Source organism: Microtus pennsylvanicus, chromosome 5, assembly GCF_037038515.1.
Source record: "Microtus pennsylvanicus isolate mMicPen1 chromosome 5, mMicPen1.hap1, whole genome shotgun sequence".
Classification (NCBI taxonomy): Eukaryota; Metazoa; Chordata; class Mammalia; order Rodentia; family Cricetidae; genus Microtus; species Microtus pennsylvanicus.
The window spans coordinates 72,101,831-72,126,564 of record NC_134583.1 but is presented as its reverse complement, the minus strand read 5'-3'; the positions used below and the strand labels follow the sequence as shown (position 1 = coordinate 72,126,564).

At 49.9% G+C, this 24,734-nt stretch overlaps 1 protein-coding gene across 27 annotated transcripts in view; it reads right to left on the bottom strand.

The window, feature by feature from the left end:
* The window catches only part of Tacc2 (transforming acidic coiled-coil containing protein 2), a 208,903-nt gene that overhangs the window by 4,867 nt on the left and 179,302 nt on the right, over positions 1-24,734 (bottom strand). For 10 of the 27 annotated variants that reach the window (XM_075972486.1, XM_075972496.1, XM_075972489.1 and 7 more), the window contains 11 exons: positions 21,289-21,350; positions 20,211-20,326; positions 18,824-18,995; positions 17,407-17,547; positions 16,443-16,532; positions 9,803-9,946; positions 9,353-9,429; positions 7,603-7,646; positions 1,920-2,080; positions 1,592-1,698; positions 1,161-1,281 (listed from right to left, as the gene is read on the bottom strand). In XM_075972486.1, the coding sequence (XP_075828601.1) occupies positions 1,161-1,281; positions 1,592-1,698; positions 1,920-2,080; positions 7,603-7,646; positions 9,353-9,429; positions 9,803-9,946; positions 16,443-16,532; positions 17,407-17,547; positions 18,824-18,995; positions 20,211-20,326; positions 21,289-21,350 (1,235 nt within the window). The remainder of the gene's footprint in view (positions 1-1,160; positions 1,282-1,591; positions 1,699-1,919; positions 2,081-7,602; positions 7,647-9,352; positions 9,430-9,802; positions 9,947-16,442; positions 16,533-17,406; positions 17,548-18,823; positions 18,996-20,210; positions 20,327-21,288; positions 21,351-24,734) is intronic. The other 17 variants (XM_075972505.1, XM_075972506.1, XM_075972507.1 and 14 more) reach the window with 5 other exon arrangements.

The following is a 24,734-nucleotide window of genomic DNA, read 5'->3' as shown; positions in this document are numbered from 1 at the left end:
ATCTAAAAGCATCTCAAATGGATTCTATACGGTGGGAACACTGATAACTTCCCGGACACAGAGACCGACTGGGGAATGCGGTCTTTATTTTAAAGGAACATTCCGCTTCTGTAAAAACATACAAAGACTCATCACAATGATGCTCGGTGATTGTCAAAGAGTGAACAAATGCGTGGGTTTGCAGCTGTGTCCTGTCTTTATGGTGACTGCTGTGGACAACCAGCAGAGCCCAGGAGTCCCAGGCGGCTGCAGGAGCTGGCATACAGCACTGGTCTAGCATTTTCTTTCTAAAACATAATTCTTGTGGTTGACGGCCAGTAGGTACTCTGCATCCTCTAAAGATGGGGCTAAACAGGACTTCACAAGTGTATTCTCTTTCTCTTTCTTTTTTTTTAAGTGGGGTAGGGTTAGTATCACACTTGACATCAGGGAAATTCTCTCATCTAAAGCATTCGCAGGACTAAAGGGGACCAAGGAAATGAGATGGCGAGCGAGGCTCGCCAAGGTTGTACGGCTGGTGGGAGTGTGCGAGCCGCTGGCCTGCTTCATCACCAGGCTCTCTCTGATAGCACCTAGCAGGACAGAGCCAGTACCTACCAGGGCCAAGGTTACTGAAATTCACCTAGACACCCTGCCCCCTTTGGACCACATGGAACTGGAATGTTTCTGGGATGGCAGAGGTCTTCACCGGGATATCTGGGGAAACTCATCCAGTAGGCTAAGCACCACAGTGGAAATGAGGAAACCTAGGCACAGTGGCCTCAGGAGGCCCACCCACTGATCACACACCCAAAGGACATCTGAACGCGCCTGGTCCCGCTGCTGCCCATCCTTCAGGGGACCAGTGGGCTCCTCACCTCCTCCCTAGGAAGAGTGATAGTTGGCCTGGCTTGCCAACAGTGTTTGACAAATACTTCACAATGCCGTGGAAGAATGAGACGTGGAAAAACACCATATGGGCTGCCATCCCAGAAAGGAAAACAAAACAAAACAAAACTGGACCTAATACAGGTATGGTCATAGGCATGAGTTTACACGGAAGCTGCTCTGGCTTTGCTTTGGAGCCCTGCTCCCAACTTCCTAGCCTTCATTACCAGATAGACTGGCAAGAGCCAGCGAGTGGACTCACAGCTATGGGTACCTGACCCCGACCCTCTTACCTTCTGCTCCAGCGTCCTTTCTAGCGCGTCCACTCGCAGCTGCTCCTTCCGCAGGCTGGCCTGGTAGGCTGCTTGTTCTTGCTGGGCTTTGCCTCGAACCTGGGCAATCTCTGCATTGGCCCTGTTAGAACAAGGAGCACTGTAGGTGACTTTTTCATGGACCCCTCTCTCCTCCTACATCCGAATAGAGACCTAGGTCTGAGTCCAGCCCCACTAAATAGAGCTTGAAACATAGGCACACTAAGAATCCCACCCTTGTCATGATGTGTAAGAGCTTTGGGTACCCCCGACATGACAACAGAATCCTTCGCTTACCTCAGCGGGCAGTGGTTGAATGAGTGCTTAGCCCAAGTCATAAAGATTAGCTACCCCTTTGCCAGCCAATGTCAGAGTGCCGCTGGAGCGCCTGGCCTACGTGAATAGTGAGTTACCTGTCCAGCTTCTCCTCTGCGTGCACCTTCAGGGCCTGGTACCTCTGCTCTTCTTTCTTCACTCGGGATAGATACTCCTGTGCGCATTTCTTCAGCACCTCTTCATTCTGATATTGGCAGGGCCACAAGAAGAAACACTGAGGGGCACACCAGAGCATCCCCAACAGCCAAATCTGACTTCCTTAAACCTCTGCAGAGGTCCTGTTCACATCCTGGCTCAGGATGGGTTTCCTGGATTCTCACCCCTTCTGCCGCGCCCCCCCTCGCACCCTCAACCGTTGTTGCTTCCCCACCCCCACCCCGACTCTGCCTGGCTCGGCAGACATACCTTGCGGAAGCCTTCCAGGACCTCCTTCATCTTCTCGTATCTCCTGAAGAGGTCAGCCAGAGACTTTTCCACAGAGTTCAGGTCAGCCAGGGCTTGCTCCTTCTCGAGGACCAGCTGCTGCACAGTTTGGTGGGAGACCGATTTCTCTCTCTGTTCATCCTCTGGCAGGAGAGACAGAAGTCAGACAGTGCAAACTACGTCTACTCGAGCGCAATGTAAGTGTTTCCTTGGAAGGAGCCCTCCCTCCCAGAGGGTTCCAATGGGACAAAACTCACAGACCTGATAACAAAGACTTGGGGCTGTGGTACATCGTGTGGGGGAGGTCAAAGTCAATCTTTAACCTGCTCAGTGTGGCCTCTTGCACATCTACAATGGAGACCCTGCGAGTCTACTTTTCCTCCACGAAGCCGATCCACACTGAGTCAGACAGAACACATTACTACTGTATTTCTGGGAAGATGATTGAAGGGGCTGTGGTGGACCCTAGGTGTAACTCTCCCTAAATGGTATCAAGGCCTGGACTCTCGGCAAACCAAAGCAGTATCTGCAAAGTTCATTTCTCAGCAAGGCAGAGTGGTTCCACTTGGGTCCAGTTCAGTTACTGGTACCAGCCTGAGCAACAGCTCTGTTCCCGCCCATCCCTCTGGCCCTCAGCCACCCCACAATGACGTCAGATGTCTCTACACTATGGGACAAACCGTCTCTGACATGAATGCGGCTTCCCACCTGTGCACCAGCCTTTAGCCTGGGTGCAGATAGAGTAGGCAAGGCACGCCTCACTTTCCTGGTGACAGCTGACTTTATGACACCCCCTAGCCTCCATCCACAACACCAAGAGCTCCCAGGAGAAAACAGGCAGCCTAGCAGATCTTTGTCACTCCCAGGTCACCTGGGAGGGTGCTACCTATTGCCCAGGACTGGCTGAGAGCTGGCTGTACAGCAGCAGCAGCTGCCGGCGCCAACTGCAGGTGATGCTATCTCCCTCTGCTCAGAATCCGCCTGTAAAAACCTCCTCTTGGATCGAGAATAAAACCTAGGCTGCACTCCACATGCCTACTCTGGCCCTGACAGCCCTCCTACCTCAGGCAGCTACTGCCCCGGAGCGCAGGAGTCCTGGGAAACTCCCAAGGGTTCCCCATTCACTGGTCTCGAATTTCTCACCACTTCCTGTCCATCTGTCATGTGAAAAGACATGCCTGTGTCTGCATGTGTGCTTGGGCCTCTTGTAGGTTCTGGTTCTGTTATACTCCAACTTTCCCCACTGCAGGCTTGGGACACAAGGCTTCCCGCTGCCTCTTACAATGGTAATTTTGGCAGGTTGGTCAGACTGAGAAATGCACAGATGAGCACAGCTGGATGTGCTTGTGAATGAATCTGAAGGACACTTGGATCATGAGGACCTTGACCTTGCAAATGCATTCATCATGTGGTGTTAAATGTGGCAGAAAGTAGGAGGTGGGGGCAAGGCTGGAGGAAGGAGATCACTAACGCTAAGTCCAGGACTGGTCATGCCCTTGCTTCTTCCTGTCTGCCAAAATATGAACTGCATGCCCTCACCACCACGATGGATGGATTGTTCGGAAACTGTTAGGCAAACATCAAAATCTTCCCTTCAGTTGAGCCTGCCTGTCAGGTGTCTGGAAGAAGCAATGACAAAGGAACAAAGCCCCCGAAAGTAACCTGGCCACTCTCCTCAGGCGCTGACAGTGGGTCTGTTGGGGTCACTGCTCTGAGCACACAAAACCCCTCCATACAAGTGATGCTGCCACATGATCCACGTGGGGCACAAACAAGGCTAGCCGCACAGTGACCTGTACAAGGTTTTCTTGTCCCCATCTTACAGCAGGCGAGAAGAGGGTTTGGACAACAGTGTCGGTTCACGGAGACACAGCATAGCCCAGGCTCAGATCCAAAGACAAATGCATAACCATGACTCAATTCCACCTGAACCTCCTGCAACAATGGACCTGGACGGTTCCCACCAGGACCAGCAAGTGCGGATTTGAGCTATTTGCCCTTCCGTTTCTGATAGGCCAGCATCTTGCTGTGTCTTAAGTTTGGCATAGCACTGCTGTGTGTATTGGTAGGGTCACGGGCTGAATTTTAGCTCCAAGCCTGACAGAAACATGTTGAAAAGCTCTGCTATTTTGTGGTTCCCAAGCCTTGCATACAAATCAAGGTGGCTGTCAGATGCGAGCATGCATTAACACCAGCAGGAGGACTATTCAAACAGACGTGTCCATTCTGCTTTTGGACCCAGCATGTCAGAGCAGGGCCTGGAGTCTGCACAAGTAACAAGAGACTCAGATGTAGCTGGCCCAGGGCCCTGCCTGGAAAACCACTGGCCTAGGAGATGCCTAACGTTCCTCCAGCCCACCCCAGTCATCCCAGGGTTCTTAGTATTTGCAGCAGCAGCAGCCAGAAGCTACCAAGGGAAGTGGCTTTGGAATCTAACAGACCAGATTTGAACCCCAAATCTAATACTTCTTTGCTGTGTGACCTTGGGTGGGGTTTTCAAACTCATTGAGTCTCCTAGCCAGAACCAGGAGATGGCAGTGTTTCTAGCCCATAGCATTTGGGGAGACTAAAAAAGAGAAGGAATACAAAGATCTTGGCACCCAGGAATTGTCTGGAATCAGTGACCTGTCCCTAGAAACATCACCCCCGACTCGGTGGGACAGTGTGTCACAATGACCTGGGAAGCACTGCCTTTTAAATACAGAGAACTTTCTAACACGAGTGATCTACTTGCTACATCCACACTCCTGAAAGAGAGCATTTGTGAGTGCCACTAGCTTTTCCCGCCCGGATTTTAGCTGTTTCCTTTATTCCCAGCATGGCGTACAATGTCCATTCTGAGCTGATCTGTGGCCACGGATACATTTCACCAGATGGGCTGAAGGAGCCATTTATCAGAGTCCATCCGATTTCCTGCATCTAAGATGTCGCCTAACCTCAGCTTTCCTTCTGTCACTTTTAAAAATAGAACTGCCCAGTTCCCAGGAGAGCCAGGCAATGGCAACGCAGCACAAATCTTCTGCGTGACCAATGAAGCTAGGCTCTTAAAAGTCAGGAAATCAGGGTCAGCCCAAGGCACACTGCACTCACAACCCTGCTACGGCTTTCTGGCATTTGCAGGCAAATCCCTAGTAAATCGGATGGGGGATGCAGCGAGTACACAAAGCAAAAATAACCAAACCAGAAAAAACGAAACACAAAGGGTCGCGGTGGGTAGGGGTCAGACGGGGTGGGGATGGGGAGCATTTACTTACCGGGCTTGCCTGCTTGTTTTGCAAGCAAAGGGGAAGAAGCAACAGAAAATGGAAGCAAAACAGATAATCAGGGCAGTTGTTAGGAAAGCAGAAACAAAAAAAATCGCAACAATCTGGAATGCAGAAAGCACAGGGGTTCCTTTTGGTCCTAAATTCCAGGGCACCAGTACTGAGGTTTTTTTTTTTTGTTTTTTTTTTTTTTTGGTTTTTCGAGACAGGGTTTCTCTGTGGTTTTGGAGCCTGTCCTGGAACTAGCTCTTGTAGACCAGGCTGGTCTCGAACTCACAGAGATTCGCCTGCCTCTGCCTCCCGAGTGCTGGGATTAAAGGCGTGCGCCACCACCGCCCGGCTCAGTACTGAGTTTTTAACAAGGCACACTTTCTTCAGAGGAGCTGGTGAGGCGGGATGAGGAGGGAGGGCTTAGCATGGCTCAGAGGAACCAAAGTCTACTTCGGAACACTTCCACATTCACTCTGGCCCTACACTGCCGAGCTCTCAGGCCCGGGTTCTCCCTGCTAGGCAGATGGAATGAAAACAGGATGGAAACATGGGATCCAGACGAGACCCGGCGGTGTTTCTTTAAGTGAAGACATTCGCTTTCCTAGACGGCAAGCTGGTCCACTCACCTTCCTAGTCATGTCACACAGGCTGTCTATGTGGACCCGGAAATATCTAGTGGTCTCACCCAGTGATCCTCCATAGTAACCGACATACAATGTTTCCTGACTAGAAGCTTTGGAAAGTCAACAAGGAAGAGGCTGGCGAGTAGGGCTAGTGACTACACACAGTAGGGCTGTTCTCCAAGTGAAGATGCTCCCAAGCTGGGGATGTGGACAGCAGTCTCTTTGAGCCATTCTGGGGGTTCTCTTGAGAAAACTGTTCTAGAGTCTAAATAGGAAATACACCATGCCCCTGATACCCACTTCTCCGATTGTCGAAGGCAGAAATGTTCTAACTTCTGACAGCTGCAGTTTATCCAAGAAGCAGGCACTGGCATCTAGTAACCTATTACCACAATGGCAGACTGCCCTGAAGTCAGCCGGAGAAGCCTTTATGCTTGGAGTCCTCCAGGGTGGATTCCTGCTTCTCTCCAAGTCCCCAGCTGCGTGCAACAAGCTGGCTATGGCAGCATTCCCTCAGGAGCCAAGGCTCGCACCTGCTCCCTCAACACCACACCTGCATCTCAAGGACACTCGCGCCCCAAGGGTCCGATAACCCTTTTGCCAGCACTTGCAGACCCCAGAGTTTATCTCATCCCTGTGCTCACACATTTCCTTCTGATGTAACGCACCCACATGTTCTGATGTAATGCACCCACATCGACAGGGCTGCATGAGCCTCGGGGCTCCAGGTGAAGTCTTCACTAATGTGAGCCACAGCTGCACTCCTGAGAGTGGGAGCCACTCAGCCACTGGCCTTCCTGCTACTTCAAGGATGACTGTGCTGTTTATTTTGAAATAAGTTACAGAAGGAACTCAGAAAGCCAAACATTTGCTAGGGGTTCTCCTAGGGGACCTGTCCATGCATGCCCAGCATGAGCACTGGGTTGACAGTGACTTGAGTGTTTACCCCATAAATCCTTAGGCGGGTAAAATTATTTTAAAAATTGGATTATCACGAATCTAAGCAAATAAACAGATAGCTAGACATAAATCAACATGAACACCAGTTCCCCAAGACTATTACTATAAAAAAAACTGGACTTTGGATTGTCTCCAAGACATTCATTACAGAGAGAGAGGGTAGGAGGAAGGATGGAAGAAAGGGAAAGAGGGAGAGAGGAAAAAGGGGAGGAAGGAAAGGAGGAATGGGGGGAGGAAGGAAGGAAAGAGGAAGGGAGAGAGGGAAGGAGAAAGAAAGCAAACTCAGTCATTGTGTGTCACTTGCTAATGAGGGTCTTTCTTTGCAGACCTAAGCATCTGTCAGCTCTGGCTGCCAGGGATGCAGTGTTCTGATGGAGGTGTCCTATCTCAGGGAGAGCTGGGATTGGCTAACAGGGTTTGCCAGCCACAGAGGAAGGGTATTGGGTAGGGAGTTGCCACAGGTTCCATTCTAGCCCTAAATCCGTTGGTTAAAGTATATGGATATTTAATCATTTGACTCTAAACTAAATTAGAGTTTAGGAGTTTTAATTCTATGCTTTTCTGCAAGCAAAATTCAAAACTTCCACTATCCCAGGGGCCAAACTGAGACTCTGTCCTGACATGGTAGAGTACCCCGGATGGGCAAGTGAGGGCTACGGAGACACTGGGTAGCATGAAGCCTATTTTTGTGGGTATCTTCAGGGTACAGTCACAAGTACAGCTGCTTTTAGAGGAGCTGGCCCTGAGCCTTGTGCCACCCAATCCCCACCCCCACTCTCCTCCCCGCTCCCCACAGTTGGGCCTGATCACCCGGGTCCCGACACCCACCGATCATCTGTGCGATGGTCTTCTCATATTCAGCCACGATTTTCCTGGAAGAAAGGCAGAGGCGCGCTGAGCTGTGGTAACAGGATGGTGCCGATCTCCACCCCACAGGTAAGGCTCGCACCCTCTGTACTCTTCCTTTCACTCAGGTTTGCTCTCCTGGCACACAGCCCTCAATCCAGCACACTGCTCAAGCCCTGCAGCATCTCCACGGCCCACTAAGTGGAACAAAGGCCCCACCTTCCACCTCATGACTGGAGCCTTCAACACCCAGGTCTCACCGCCCCCACCAGCTTGCCCACCTTCTAGACAGCTCACGGACATAGTGGCTTAACATGGACAGACAAGCTCTTCCTTGATCGATCTCAGGCCAAGTGTAGCCCAGGTTGTCTACTTCCTTCTTCTATTTCAGCCACACAGAATCTGTTTCTCAGGGTCTAATTCAAATGTTTTCCTCTTCAGGAAGCTGTTCCTGATTTCTCTTGGTGTTCCCTCTTGAAGTTCCCTAACATTCTCTCTGTATTGTCTCTTCTGATGGAGTATGTGTGCTCCTCAAAGTAAATATGCTACTTGTTATTCCCTTGCATTTTTAAATTAAAAATAATAATTTTTTTTTGAAAGGTGGATTGGTGAGATGGATCTGCACTATAACCCTGGCTGGCCTGGAACACATATGGATCAGGCTGACCCTGAACACACAGATATCTGCTTGCCTCTGCCTTCCAAGTGCTGGGATTAAAAGTGTGAGCCACCACGCCTGGCAACTTCCCCGGATGAATAGTGAGGAGGCGAAAGCAGCCCTCCGCAAGAACAGTCTTCTGAGGACACAGGGTTCACCTGGTCAATCTAGTCATCAGGAAAGTGGAAGCGGGAAGCAGGGGGGAGAGTGGGAAGAAGTACCGGGAAGTAACAGGAAACAGTGGGAAGTACTGGGAAGGAGTGGGAAGTACTAGGAAGTACTGGGAAGTAGGAAACAGCAGGAAGTACTGGGAAGGAGTGGGAAGTAGCAAAATTACAGTTATGAAGTAGCAATGAAATAACTTTACGGTTGGGGTCAGCACCACATGAGGCGCTGTATTGAAGGGCTGCAGCTTTGGGAAGGCTGAGAACCACTGCTCTGTGTTTTGCTTGCTGCTGGAAAGGTACACAGGAACGCAAGCTGAATGGAATCGGGGGAGACACTTTCACTGTCTACACACTTATCTGACTGGATTCTTTATCTCATGTACAGTGTTATTCTAAAAACACGTGTAGAAGCTAAAGAGACAGCTCAGCAGTTAGGAGCTTATGTTACTCCAGAAGAGCCAAGTTCAGTTTCTAGAACCCATATCGGGTAGTTCTCAGCTTTGCGCCAACTTTGGGGAGGGATTTGATTCCTCTGCTTCCAAGGGCATCTGTATTCATAGGAACAAACACCACACAGAGATACACATAATTATGAATAATGAGCTGGGCATCGGCGGTGAACACCTTTAATTCCAGCACTTGGGAGGCAGAGGTAGGCAGATCTCTGTGACTTCAAGTGATCTACAGAGTGAGTTCCAGGACAGCCAGGGCTACACAGAGAAACCCAGTCTCAAAATAAAATAAAATTAAATAATTAAAAGAAAATCTCTTAAAAACTCCCATGTGAAAATATGAGCCTTGAATAATAACAAAGAATTAGATTCTTCTATAGGAGACCCTGCCGGAGGTGGGGACACCTCAGCATTAATTATCATGAAGTCACAGCAGGAAGTTGCGCTCCACTGACCTCATTTCCATCACTTCCCGCCTGCTTTCTTCATATTTGTCCCTCCACTCGGAGACTTCTCTCTCCTTGGAGATAACCTAAGATCAGGGAGAGAAGACAGGCGGGGCCCAGATGAGCGCATTCAGTTCCGACCAAATCCAGGACACATCATACACACACGGGATAAAAATATCTCGCATAGATCCAAGATTCCATCCAGGGAATTCTCCAAGCAGGAGAAATAAAGATTACCTAAGGACCACGGGGACGGGGTACCATGATGAGGTATCGTTTACAGCACCAGGCAGACAGGAACCCACGTGTGCTACCTAGCCAGCTTGCAGTGTTTAGAGGACGGTCTGTCTCCAAAGAGCAGCTTCATGGGTAAATACGGCTATTGACAGATAGTAGACTCAGGCCCTGTCCCAGCGTCAAGAATATGGATGGCCCTTGACACCACCGGTCTCATACCTCTGCTCTGGCAACTTGGAGTGCAGAGTCCAGGTCTGGCTGCTGGAACAGAAGGCCCGGAGGTTTTTCCACCTCGGTGGGCCCGATGCGAGAGTACAAGGCGGTTTTGGAGATGGAGACATCTGGTGGGTGAGCAGCTTCCCTCTGTGGGTGGTTTTGGTTTTCATTAAAGAGAGAAAGAAACAGGACAGTCACCACTAATGGCAAGACAGACAGGGTTGCACGCATGGCCTCGAGAACCGCACTCAACCGCTCGGCTGTATGGTTTTGAAACAAAGGGCGTTGGAGGCATGAGAAAATGCAAAGACTCACGGATGGGGGTAATGCCAGGTCCAGGGGATGGAAAGCCTTCATGTTGCACATATGCAGGCACACAAAGGGGCTAATGAGATGGCAGCCTCTGTAACTAGGAGCCCTGGGGGCTCAGTCTGTCTGTGGTCTGCTTATCACGGCCATTTATCAGATGCCGAGCCAACTAGGCACTGTAAGCAAAGACCAGCCATTATTCTGTTGGCCCCACTTCCAAAATAAAGTCTTGCTGGAGACTGATTCTGAATGCTGGTCCATATTGCCTGGTTTTGAATAGCTGAAGATTAGATCATTTTTGTGACCTGCCCACATTTAAATTTGGTTTTCATATGGCTCAGTTTACAAAGATGTTATCTGCCCAAAATTTGAAGCCTACTAGTGTATCAGTTTTGTCTGGGTTTGGGAGATGCTGCCATTAGGTCTGCTCTATAATGGCGAAGGGGAAAGCTGGGGTCAACGACAATAACTACCTGCGTTTCCTGACGAAGTCTACAGCAAGCAATGTGATCGATGCCCTACCCCACCACCCAATTGATAAAAAGGGGTACATGGCTATTCTTCCTTTATGTAGAACATTAACCAAGTTGCAACACAGTGTTAGGAGCATTGTCAACCAGCATGGCCAGGCTTGTCAGCCTATCTCCACGGCAACAAAAACATCCAATCAACCACTCAGTCCTATGCATTAACCTCCTGGTGCTGGCATGGCTGCTGAAGCTTCTGCCCTCGTTAGAATACGGATCAGTGCTGCAGTGGGAGGCGAAGGTGGCCTAATGGGCAGAGCGGGACAGCTCCATCCTTGGAGAACCGGGAGGAAGAACTGAGCACTAAACATAACGCCTCAGTTTTATAGACGGGGCGAGGAGACAGGAGGGTGAGGGCTGAAGTGCACAGAGAAGTCGAGCGCTTCAGTGGGCATGGGAAGGGGTGGAGCTGAAGGTCCAGCGGCAGAACGCTTATAAACACAGGAATTGCTAGCCCTACTGCTCCTCACTAGAGTACCAGGGCGAAGGGCCTAAAAAGGGAGATAGAAAAGGCAGGTAGAAGAGCAATGGATAGGACTGGAGGTGACAATTTAGAACCATTAGTGTTCACATGCAAGGTGCACACAACAGTTTAGTTATCCTGGAAAAACACCTGCTGGGCCTGCTCATCATCCCTGCCTGCCCTGGAGATCTTGAGCTAACCCTCAAGTGACTCACTGACCCGGCCTACCCTCAAGACTTTGGGCTTATCCTCAAATGGCACTCACGGACCACCTGATTCTCACTGCTCATGACTGCCCTGAAATGCCTGGACTCATGGTCAAGTGAGTCACATGATCAGCCATCAGACAGACCTGGTCAACCAGAACAGAGATTCCGTTCACATGTCAGATGGGATGCCACAAATGCCTTTCTCAGTTTCTGGCCCCAGAGAAGTCTGTTTCTAGGACATCTACCTAGAGCACAAGCTACCAGCCCCTGGCGGCAGGGCAGAGGCTCCGCGTGAAGGGTTTAGCTCTGTTCTTGGAAAGATGCTGCTTCACTGAAGGAAACGTCCCAGTAGTAACTGGAAAAGCACAGCCCAAAACCACCACTCAGTAGTTGCAGTTAGAAAAGCTCACAAACACAAGATTATATAGAGAACTTGAAAAGAAAAAACAAACTATTCTCTTCACTTTTAAATGCGCTCTTTAAAAAAATGGAGCTAGGAAGGGGGTTGAAGAGATGGCTTAGTGGTCAAGAGCACTAGCTGCTCTTCCAGAGGATTCAGGTTCAATTCCCAGCACCCGTATGTTGGTTCACTTTGTAATTCCAATCCCAGAGGATTTGACACCCTCTTCTGGCCTCTATGGGCACTAGGTATACACATGGTGCACATACAATCAGGCGGGTGAAAACCCCATAAAGTACATTTTTTAAAATCTGAGAAAAAAATAAATAAAATTTCAAAATGAATAGGATGTTGGAGCTGTTAAACTCAGTCTGGAACTTCTGAAGACAGATGCAGGATGTGAGAGGCTGGGCCTAACGATTTTTCCAAATGAGATTCAATTCTACCTCAGAGTAAAGCAGCTCCTAGCAGTGCAAGAGAAAAAGAATTAAATAATGAAAATGAATTTCATATCACACAGGGCAGGAGCTAAATATGACCAAGGGGCACATTAGAGATGGTCAACATGCCTGATGTCCTTTGTAAAACAAGGAAGGGGTGAACAAATAAACAGATTTCTAAACGGATGCAAGAGTCAGACCCCAGGCACCACCCTTCATCCACTCGGCATCTTCAAGCAGGGAACGAACAGTTTCGGGACCACCTTGACTCCCCGCCTCCTCCAGTTATCTGTGGGATGATGAACTTCAGGGCCCACCCCTCGGGTCTTCCTTTCAAGCCACACATGTTTCCAAGTGAAAGTAAAGGTTTGTCTCTCACTAATATTTTAGGATCAGTTATTTTTATACCCAGCGCCGTTTCTCTCGCAGTTAGACCTGCTGCTTCACGCAGCCCCAAACGCCAGCAGCTCCAAAGGCACAGATCTTCGCTACCACCTTCAACCCTCTATGCTGCCCTGAGTCCTGGAAACGGTGAAGTTCCTCAGGCCACTCTCTCCCTTTCAGATTCCTGTGCCACGCGCTCAGGCCTATGGTCCTTGCCTTAGGGTTTGGGGGCAGGACATGGTCATCATGGCACTGTCCCCAGAGCAGCAGGAGGCAAGCTCGGGTCTGAGACTTCAGGGCCACATAGGTGAAGTCAGGCACCAGGAAAGCCAAGCTAAGACTTGAGGTCTCAAGGAGGTATCTGGGCCATGCGGCACCATCCAAGCAGGAGAAGGACCTTGGCCGGATGTTAGGCATCCAAATCGGACAGCAGGCGGTTTCCAAGTGTAGGCGTTGCAAGCCCAGATGAGACCCTTGGAGACTTGGCCCCACACTTCAGTCCCGCTTCGTGGAAGGCATCATCACTAGATACCATGTCACGACTCAGCCCCCCAGGCTAAAGTACAGGCTCAACCACAGATTCTGAAGCTGGAGAGCAAACCGAAGCCCCTCGACTAGTCCTCTGTCAGTCTTCTTCGGACTGTTTTGTGGCTTCCAGGGATGTGTCCCAACTTTGGACTAAGCATCGAATGGTGGAGGAAGGAGTGACTTCTGTGAGATGAGATGCCCGTGAATGATGCTGGTATCCTTGACAATACACGCCCCACTCTTGCTCCAGCTCCCGCCAACCCTAGGCTCACCTAAGCCACGCCCTCCGTGTGGGGACTGTTCCCAATCTAAAGCTTGCCGTTTGGATGATCATGTTCCTAAGCTGCCTGAACACATCTTTCCGTCTTCCATCTCCATCTTGGCCCCCTTACCCAGGCCAACTGGTCTAGAGCTTATAATCAGTTTGTCATGCATGCAAAATTTGCCAGTATGCCTGCCTACCCATACCTTGGAAGGCCAGAGACAGGACTGCTGGGCATTGAACTCAGGGCGGCTGCATTACGTGCTGAGAGGGCTTACTACTCAGACTCATTCCTTGGAAGACTAATAGACACAAGTGGGAGAAACAGAGTAAGAAAACCACAGCCCTGAGAAAGTGGGAGGGGGAGTTACTGTGTGAAAATAATTTTTTTTTTTCAATCATAAAGTAGGATGGGGAGTGTGAACGTGACTTTGAGAAGGGGAGAGGGGCAATCCGGGAGGCGCTGGAAGGGCAAACATGATCAAAATACATTGTATGCATGTGTGACATTCTCAAAGAACATTTTTAAAATAATAAAAAGTAAAAAGCAAGCAAGCCACGGCCCGACACCATCCCCAGCTCCTAGGGACGTTACCCCGTTTCTCACTGATTCTGAGCAGGACACAGACTGCTCGCTGCAGTTCTATGGAGGCTGACCCAGCACCATCCACCTCAAAGATGCTCTCAATTTTCATCCCCTCGAAATTATGCCCTTCCTCCTAAGTGATTCCATTTTTTTTGTGATCCATGATTTTTTTGGGGGGGGTGGGTGTCTTTTGTTTGTTTTGTTTTTCGAGACAGGGTTTCTCTGTGTCGCCGTGGTGTCCTGGAACTTGCTCTGTAGATCAGGCTGGCCTCGAACTCAGAGTGAGTAATGGTTTAGAGAGGTGTGCCAGGAAAATGGGATTTCATCACCCATGTCCAGGGCAGAGAGGGACCACCAAGCAGACACCGGAGAGAAGGTCACAAGGGAAATCCCCAGAGTGAGGTCAATGGATCCCCCAGGGGCTGGCTGGTTCCAGTTAGAGCATCTATTTTCCATGTTCTGTGATCTCCAGGTGTTTTCCAAAAGTGATACATATTATTATAGGAAATGTCCCCGCCCCCAAGGTGGCGCCAGCTCTCACTTCTGAAGGACAGCAGGGGGGAGAGGGCTTTCTTCCTCTCAGTCTGCAGTCTGTGTGGCGGTGCTATCTAAAGCAAAACCAAAACACACGTTCTGAGGCTGCCAGAGACAGGACGTCAGCTCTTAGCTTCTGAAAGCCAGCTCTGGCATCTTCGTAGGAGGCAGGGTACTCTCCTTCTAGAAGGTATTGTACTTGGCCGGAACTACTTATCAGAATATGTCCAATTCTACTTTAATATTCTCCAGGGCAAGAATACACCGTATGCACAATGGTCAGACATTTTTAAAATTTATTTATTTTTACTTTATGTGCATTGGTGTTTTGCCTGTATGTGTGTCTGTGTGAGGGTGCCAGATCTTGGAGTTAGAAACAGTTGTGAGCTGCCATGTGGATGCTGGAAATTGAACCCCGGGTCCTCTGGAAGAACAGCTAATGCTCCCAACCTCTGAGCCATCTCTTCCTTCAGTCCCCACACCAGCCAAACTTTATAAAGCTATTCTGCAAAGATCAAGGAATAAATCTGACAGGGCTGGGTTGTGGGCTGGTGGGGAGCAGGGTCCTCGGCACTTGCTTTCTGAAAATCTCCCTTCCATGGCAGTTCAGAGCTCAAGTTTATAGTTTGGCAACAAGAACAAAGACACCTCTGAGTTTTCTTTCTTGTCCCTGCCCTGTGGTTCCACTGTTCCCAGTCTGGACATCCACCTCCGGTCTCCAGGAGGGGACCCAATTTGGGCTCTAGCTAGGGAGATCTATGTGTAGGCACTTGGGATTTCTGTTCCTATTCCACAGTTGGGAGAGCCTCACAAATGATCTGCTCTATGAGATAGAGATGAACAGGCTGGTCCATTGGTGACCCTGGTTCTGGCCCCCACAGGCTGGCGAACTCTGGACATGCGGTCCGATTCTAAACCAGACTTAGCTCTGCTCTCCCAGGAGAAGTGCTATGGAAGCAGAAGCCAAGTGCTAGCTCATAGCAGCCCCTTTTGCTAACAGCACACCGGCATGTTGGATGTACAGGTGCAAGGCTACCGTCCACAAACCTGGTCTTCCCCACCACAGGCAAACCAGCCTCATCTCATAGACTGGAAAACTGAGGCTCAACAAGGTTCACTAACTCATTCAAGGCTCAAACTACAGAACAAAGAGGGATTCTGCCCTGGTCCAACATCAGATTCACTGGGCTGGTCAAACTCAGGGTGGGCAGAGAGTGGGACTGAGGTCACAGCTCACTGGCAGCTTGAGGGTGAGATGCCACCTACATGTCATCACCATACTGCTAGGAATTATTACCCTAGGTCTAGAAGCAGAGGGAAGACCCTGAATGTTTTATCAACGTCACATTCCACACACAAAAATCAAGGGCTGGCATGCTCAGGTCTGCAAACCAAACAGCCTGCTACCCCTTCTGTGAAGAAACATAAAAAGCATCTTCCTGGGATAGGCTGCTTCTCTGCATGCTGCCAATCTGTATTAGCAACAGAGTGACAGAGAGGAGCCGCCGTGGAGAGGGTGTGCCCTGCAGCCTGAGATGTCAACTGCGTCTCTTTGTTCTCGTCTAGATCACCATTCAATGTCTGGAGCAAGTCTTGTTCTCCACTTCCTACTTATCACCTCTTAGTAAAGTTAGATAGAAACTTCCAGAAGACAGGAAAGTTACAAATTATCCCACAGAGAGACAAAGGGCTCTTCCGGTCCTGGTGAACTAACCAGTTTTACATATAACTAGCCTGCCATCTAACTTGCTCAAAGCCTTTTTTATTCCCTGTGCTCTCTAGGGGCTTCTCCCACTCTCCTCTGCCCAGCTGCACTCCCTCAGCCCCACACACGTGCCCAGGGTGTGTTTGCGCAAGAGTCACACTTTTAGCTTCAGAGAAATCACACTCCATGGGACACCCACAATGCCCGCCTGGCCAGTGGTTAGCAAAGCAGCCCTGGGACCCGGCGGCACACACAGCATTCCCAGAAGGCAGTGCACTGCAGCGGCAAACGGGTACCTTGGCGTCCTGGCGGCTGCGGGAAGCCAGGGCGATCTGCCTGGCCAGCTTCAAGGCTTCTATTCGCATGATGGCAAACTCTAACTCCTCCTGCCCGAGGGGTAGGGGGTGAGCAGACCATAGGGAAAGGCATCAAGACAGACAGAAGGTTTTCCACATCCAGGAATGAATGTGCCACATAAATGCATATGACAGCGATCGTGGGAAAACATACGCTCAGCTTTCTCTCACAACCAGCACCTCAGCAGATCATGAAACAGGGGTTTCATTTCCTTTTTGGAAAAAAAAAAACCAACAACAACAAAACCCCACCCCTTTGAAGGTGTGTCAAGAAAAACCATGCAGTCGGATGTAAACCGATTTTCCAAACAGGACGGCAGTTTTTACTCTACGGCAGTTTTTGATTTCTTTCCTTTTGTTTTTTTAAACGTTGACCAGTGCTTGCTGTCAACAGCAAGGCATCTCTCAAGAGGCCTGCTAACAATCTCTCTAGGTTGGCCTCACTTCCTAGGCCGAGGGGATCGCAAATTAAGCTGTTAAATTTCCGCAATAGAGATAATTATTTTGTATTCCAGAAATAAGACGGAGTCCAGATGTTGTCTCAATGGGAATCTGGGATTGTCTTATGTATTTAGACAGCTTGGCCTGACCTGATACCTTTGGTGTAGTGAATAAATCATAAACACGGCCTATGGGGCTATCAATACATCAGAGAAATGACTATTGGGGCCAATTTCACAATAGAAATAGAAACAGTCTGTTCAGTACATAATCACACAATGTGTATAATTCTGGCATCCCGGCTCTAACACACACATATACCAGTGTCTGAGATGAAATACTTCAACAGGACATTCCCAGTACCGCCTCATTAAGTTCTGCCTCAGCTCAGAATTTGGCTCGGGGGTTCATTTTCTACTGAGGTTTAGACAAACTCCCAAAAGGTCACATACGGGCTACAAACCTGAAGTTTCTGAGCAAATACTGGGGGGTTCTTTTCTGCTAAGTCAGGCTCCAGATAGTCAAGTGCACCACAGAGAGAGGCAGGATGGGCCAGCCTGCTGAGGAGGGCATCTGCAGACGCAAAGGCACCCTCCGGAGCTGTCTGAAGGCCGGCGGAGAGGAAAATGGAAAATAGAGGAGAGTAGAAAGATATTGATTTCAAGCAAGGACCACACACCCACACACTGCGCATTGCTGCATTAAAGCTAAAGAGAACATCAATTAGTAGCCAATACTCAGATTGCCATTTGGACTGAGACTGGCAGGCCCCGCTCCTCCTCCCAAAAGCTGTGCCTCAGGAGCCCTCCCCTGGTCAAAGTCACCTTGTGTCCGAGTCAGAGCAGTGGAAGTCGCATAACCATTGCTTTTTTTTAACCTGAAAATCTCCACGAGTGGGGGGCAAGCTAGTTGACGGGTTTTCCAATGCCAACATAGGTTCATCAAAGAAATAGCACCAAGGATAAATATCAAAGAAAGTAAAGTTTGAGGAAAGGCCATTTTTAGTAGTGAAAAGATGATTTCAAACAAAAAGGTAACTCCTCGTAGATTAGAAAAACTTCCAAATGGGAGGGCAACTTTGCAGGGGATGAACCACGGCCAAGTCTGCCACAGGATATATATGCAAGATCGATTCACATCTAGACCCTTTAGCTGTTCACTAATTGTGTTTCCAGTATTCAACCCAGCGTCCAACTGCCATAGGCATAGGAGGTGCTCTGGGAATGTCTATAGCATGAGACAGATCAAATTGCCTAATATAGAACAATGCACCAAATCGAACAGTTTCAAACTTGCATGAAGATTGCTAGGAGGAAGGCAAAAGAAAAAAAAATATAATCGAGCCAGCTTGGTTTGTTTTAAGACACGTGGAAGACTCTCCCACGGATATTACACACTCTAGGGAGAGCACACGTAACATGCAGGGACTGGGGACAATGAGGCCTCATCTCAGGGCCCAGGTCCTGCAAGGCTTCAGGAGGGTTTGGACGAGGAGACATTGAAGTCCTGGACCATGAGCAAGAGAAATTCGCCTATCACTGAGACCCAGGATACACGCAGCTGATCCCCAAAGGAGGATGATCCTTCCTCTACCCTTCCTTGTTTTTCTATACAAGCTAGAGAGGCTGAGCACAGCTCCAGCTTGTCTGTCAGGCAAGTTCCAAGGAGGAAAAATGGAAAACACGCCAGAGCAAAATAAAGCAGTTGACTGAGAACCGCACGGCCACCATGGGAAAAATGAAGGCCTTTCCCTCGCTGTGAATGCAGGGTCTCACAGGCTGACTGACCACTGTGGTCCAGAGTCAGAGTAGGGCCCACAACCAGGTGAGGAGTGACCTCATCAGAGGGTGGAGCCACAGAGCCCCTCAGGCAACACTTACAATCTCAATGGCCTCTGTGGGGGTGCCCAAGGCCATGGCTTCCAGCTCCTTCTGGGAGGATTTCTCTGGCACCTGCAAGAGAGGCTCCTGGTTGGAGACCAGGCCTCGTGTGACAGGATGCTGGAGTTTTGTCGCAGCGTTCACAAGGGCTTCAGTCTCCTCAAAACTTGACCTGAGGAAAAGAAGTCAGTCATTAGAATCGTCGCCTTGGAGACTCACAGAAGTCTCTTAGGAAGCTCTCAACATCCCACAAAATCGTCCCTTCCAAGTCTGTGTCCAAGGAAAGACGAAGGCCTGGACCTCAGTAGCCATCCACCTAGAGGCAGGCTATGGTCCAGCCATGTTTAAGGGCCAACTGACAAGGGAAGGACACAATATAGATGCCTTTGGCAAGGGGACCGGGCTCTGGAGTTTAGGGACCAGGCACTTGTGTGTTCTGTTGGAAGGAGGCTGGGTATCACTCCCGCTTTCCTTCTTTAGAAAATGGAGACAGGCACCTTTGAGAAGATAAAGTCAGATGCTACATGAATACAAAGCATTCCACACAGTGCCTGCCACACGGAGCCACTCCTGGAGAGATGGCATCGGTGTCCTAACACCTGCCACCCGGACAGAGTTGGGTCTGCGAGGCCCACAGTAAGTCTGAGAGACCAAAGCATGAGCTCCCAGTCCTGCTCAGCAGAGCAAGCATCCAGGGATGGATGGGATGACCTAAATAATGGAGCGATGCCGTATATTTTTCCAATCAAAGGTTACGCCATTCAGAATGTGGACACTGGCACAGGCAAACATTAATATCCGCGTTAATAAGAAATGTCTGCCATGCACGGTACATATGCTAGGCACTCTGATACCGGCTCTACATACATCAGGCTCCTGGAAGCCAGGTTCTCCTTATGCTTGCCACTTAACCGCCCTGGGGACAGACAGTCCTTTTTAATCTCCCCAAATCCCTAGAGGTCACTTTATTCCCCTCACTTTACACAGGGAAACTGAGGCATAGGACGCCCAAGTAACTCCCACCAGATACAGAGCTGGGACTTAAGTTTTCAGTGTTGTAGCAATATTGGAATATTGTAGGAATATTGGATAGATGACCAAGTGGAGTTGAGTATATAGTATATAAACACTGTGTGTGTGTGTGTGTCTGTCTGTCTACTAGAGGGTACTGCCAGTCAGCCGCTTCACCTTCATTCAAAGGGCCCTCAGAAAGAGCAGCAATGCATCTGTGCCCTTGTGGGCAGACCAAGTTAGGGGCTACCTGCAGACATGCAATGGAATACCTGCAGACAGGCAATGGAATAAAGTCAGAATAACAGTGGGAAGATAGACAAGGACTTGGGGGCCTCTGGCCTAAGCCACAACTCTCTCATCATAGAAGTCATACCCCGAACATGGAGTTGGGGAATCCGACATCCGGACCGGAGGAGACTTGACGGGGCTCTCCTGCGAAGTGTCAAACATAAGGTACAAGGCCTGCTTCTTCGGAGTGTCATCTTCCTGATGCAAGAAGCAAAGTCACACATCCATTAGCTGGGCACAGTGGCCTAAGAATGCCACCCAAGTGAAGAGAGCACTCACAAGAAACAAGCAAAGCCTTCAGTTTTCTCTCACTCCCGGAAGAGAGGAGAAAGCAGCAGGTAACCAGGAGAGGGCCAGGTGGGTGGGAGAGTGGGACCTGTGGCGATCTAAGGTGGGAATAGCCCGCTGGTGCTGCTATGTGCCCTCTCCCAGCAGAGCTCGGGAGGATGTAGAATGAGCCAGCCACGCTCTCAGTTCTCACAAGGGAGTGGGGGATGACAGCATGCTGACCCCCGTGATGAGCGCCACCACTGAGGCCCTGTGGTGGTCTGAATGAGATGTCCCCCATAGTCATGGGCACTTAAATCCTTGGCCTCCACATGATGGTGTTTGGAAGGTTCAGGAGGTGCGGCCTTGCTGGAGGAAGCTGTGTTACTGGAGGCGGGCTCTAAGAGTTTAAACTCCTATATCCTCTTGCTTGTGGTTCAAGACGTGCCTCGGCTCTGCTAGTGTGGACTCTTACTCCTCTGGAACCATAAGCCCAAATTGCTCATGATGTTCCATCAAAGAAGCAGAAAAGCAACTCAAAGAGACAAGGCAATGGGCTTGGCCACAAACGACAAAGAGTCATTCTTGGCTGGTCAGGAGGGTAATGAACAGAGGCTATGGGGGCTGCGGCGGCCTCAGAACCTGAGAGCCCATCCACGATCAAGACCAAGAGGAGAGCGCAGGTGGATCTGGGCGCTGACTATACAATCAATGTGCAGCTCAAAGGGAGCAAGAGTTACCGGTAGGGTGGTCAGACTAGAGTCCCAAGACCTGGGGTGATGAGTCTAGGAACAGGGACTGGCGTTTCTATGTAATGGGACAAGTCTGAAGGACCCTGTGCAGCCTTGCTGGAAACCCCACAGAAGCTGCTAGGCCAGGGTAGAGGAGGAACTCACGGGTAAGGAGGAGCCAAGCTTTTCCATGTATTCGATTTCATAGGAGTTTCTGTAGTCCAGCTCTGCAAACGAAAAGGCGAGATGAGTACCGGGGAGACTGAAGGACCTGGCCCAGCAGGGGGTGTGCTGAGTTTCGGGGGACCCAGCCCCCAGCGAGACACAGCTCAGCTATCATCAGTCAGTCTGTGAGCATCCTCTTGGTGGGAGCTATTGCCCTTAGGAATATGAATGAGCCCCAAGGAAATGAAGCCACGTGTCCACAACACACAGGTCTGCAATGGGGGACCCATGCACTTCTATTGTGTTCAGGCTGGAGGGGATAGGAGTTTGGGGGAATGGTTTTTTCCCTAACTCTCAAGGGCTGCACATAGGAGATGACATAGCACAGTGACATCTTGGAACTGTATTGTACCCGTCCCTCTCTGTGAATTCAGTACCCCCAGGACAGGCAACACTTCTCCGGGGTTGCTTCATCAGCTGGTCATTTCCCTCAGTTCTACTGGTAGTTTCGGGGCTGAGATCTGACGTTTTTGAGGTTTTAGGGATCTCTCTTGAGGTCCTGTGATCACAGTTACTAAGGAGAGTACGTGGGTTCAATGCCTGCCTGAGTTATAGAGTTAGGTTCAAAGGTAGCCTGGGCAACATAATGAGGAGACTTTTGTCTAAAAGTGGGAAAAATGAAGAAGGGGGATGTCGTTTTAGTGGGAGTGCTTGACTGGAATGTACAGTGCCCTAGGTACCATTCCTAGTATAGAGAGGGAGGGAGGGGGGAGGGAGGGAGGGGGGAGGGAGGGAGGGAGGGAGGGGGGAGGGAGGGGGGAGGGAGAGGAAGGGGGAGGGGGGAGGGAGAGGAAGGGGGAGGGGGAGGGAGAGGGAGGGGGAGGGAGGGGAGGGAGGGAGGAATAAATACTTCTCATCTGCTTTAAATTCTGACCCCTGAGAGCAGGCACGCAGATAAAGTTAAGCAGCACCCTCTCACACCAGGCCACATGCAGGTGGCAGGCTAGGAACAGTTCCACCATTAGCACCAAGTAGCACTTGTCTTCACAACTTCGGGAGGGGGGGGAGGCGCTGAGGCACTGAAGGATAGGGCTACTTCACACTGAAGAGGTCCATAGTTATGTTTAAAGGATCCTCTTGTATCCAAGGACCACTTGGGAGAATGATCTCATCCCGTGGTATCACAGAGCAAAGAGGAATGGACTGAACTGCTCTGTGCCTGCTGATTCAACAAAACGAAACTCGAGGTGCCACACTGTCCTGGGTGACATGACAGAGTGTGACGGGAAGCCCTGCAGTTGGTCATACACTCCGAAGAACGGCGGCCAGACTTACTGTCGCTCAACCTAACATGTCTCTTTAAACCCAAGCGATGCTTCTTTAAGGGGAGATGGACAGAGAGCCCTGGAGGAGGATGAGGAGACTACACTCACCTTCTCCTGCCCCCTTCTCGGTCTCTGTCATGAGACAGCCTTGGGCGCCCACTCAGGCAGACAGCCTGCTCGCTGCTGGATGTGGGCAGAAGGGGCAGATGCAGTTGTGTGTAGCGAGGCCAAGTGACTATGCAGATTTGTGGGTCTAAAAACAATTGTACAGGGCGGTAGAGATGGCTCAGGGGTTAAGAATAGGCACTGCTCTCCCAGAGGACGGGATTCAGTTCCCAGCACCTGCACAGAATGGCTCACAACCACCAGAAACTCCAGCTCTTTAGATCAAATGTCCTCTGGACCCTAAGGGCACCCATAAACACATGATGCAGAGAAGCTCATGTAAGCACCCATGCACATGAGGGCAGGGAGCCTGGTCTCCTCTCATCAAACAGGATATAACGATGAAGCCAGGCAGGCGCCCACACAGATCACCTCAGGCCTTCTCAGCGTGCAGCCTCTGTTTCCTGTCTTAAAGTGGGGAACTACAGGATCTGGCACAGAGCTCAGAGGAAATGAAGCCCTGCATGCAAAATGATAGCCCCCACTTTCCTCTCCTCTCCTATAGAATTACCACGGCTGTGCATGTGTGTTCAAATAGTAATTATGACGTCCAACCCAACGTTTCCTTTTCCTGTGGTAACTTCTGAGGGATGATAGTCTCGCCTGCAGCTGCAGCCCTGAGCTGACTCACTCTGAGGACCATATCAGCGCCCGCCGATGTCTGCGGTGCTGAACTTGTCCTTACTAAGAGAAGAGGGAAGCCCCAACAAGAGGCTTCTCCATCCAGAGCGTTACAGAAATGGTAACAGCAAAGCCAATGCCCCCTAAAGCCATAATGTCTTCATGTGGGTGGGTGGATTCTCCAACATTCAAATCTTTACTGTCATTTCCTAAGGAGGCAGATTTCAGAGTTTTGTCTCGAAGTTAAAATATCATATGCCTATTTTCAGAACTCACTCTCTCTCTCTCTCTCTCTCTCTCTCTCTCTCTCTCTCTCTCTCTCTCTCTCTGTGTGTGTGTGTGTGTGTGTATGCATGTGTGTATAAATAGTCTACATGTATGAATGTGTTTGCACACCACAGTGCATGCACAGCTGTCAAAGGGCAACCTTGCCATTCTTTGCCCTCCACTTGTCTGAGGTGGGCTTTCTTGTTTTGTCTTGTTTCCTCAGATAAATACGGCACGCTAGCTGGCCACGGAGTCTCTGGAGAGTCTCCTGTCCCTGCCCATAGCTCCCTGTACTGCACACGTCAGGCTTTTGATGGGGATTCTTGGGGTTCGACCTCAGGGTCTCACACTGGCACAGCAAGCACCTTTACTCCCCAAGTCAGCTCACTAAGCCCTCCCTATTTGCTGGATTTTTGCAGAAACAGTTGTCAGAAAGTTTAGTGACTGTGTTAGCACATATCAACACACACACTCCCAGATCAAATGTGTTTAATTCTCAGTACAAGCCCAAGCTTGTTTCTATATGCTTTTTCTGGTGTTCAGATTTGTTTGTTTGTTTTTTAATCTAACTTTGGACTCAAGAGAGGTGGGCCAGCAGGGAACTGGAAATGATATCAGGTGGGAAGTGAGATGCCTGTGTCCAAATGTCCTCGCTGCTTCTGGGACATTAGGCTTCTCTGGTCCCTACACTTCATGCAGGTGATGGCTGCTGCATAGTTCAAACTGACTGAGCCGATGCTCAGCTGTTTATGTACCCTGGCCTTGCGTTCCTTTTATCTCAAACCCATCTTTAGCACCTACGATGTTCATAGTAGTTAGTGTGGCATGGAAAGGAATCAGAATTGTTGCCTTTCAGTAAACAAACAGCCCAGTAATGAACAAGAAATGCATACACATCTTCATCATGGTGCTAAGAGCCCCCAAATCAAGCATTAAAGGCAAGCAGGGAAAGGAGTGGATATCCAGGCAAAGGTTGAGACAGGCAAAGGTGGGAAAGGGAGAGTGAGCTTCTGGTTCTCCTGTTTCTATCTTCCAGACCGCTGGGATTGTAGGTGTGTGCCACTACAC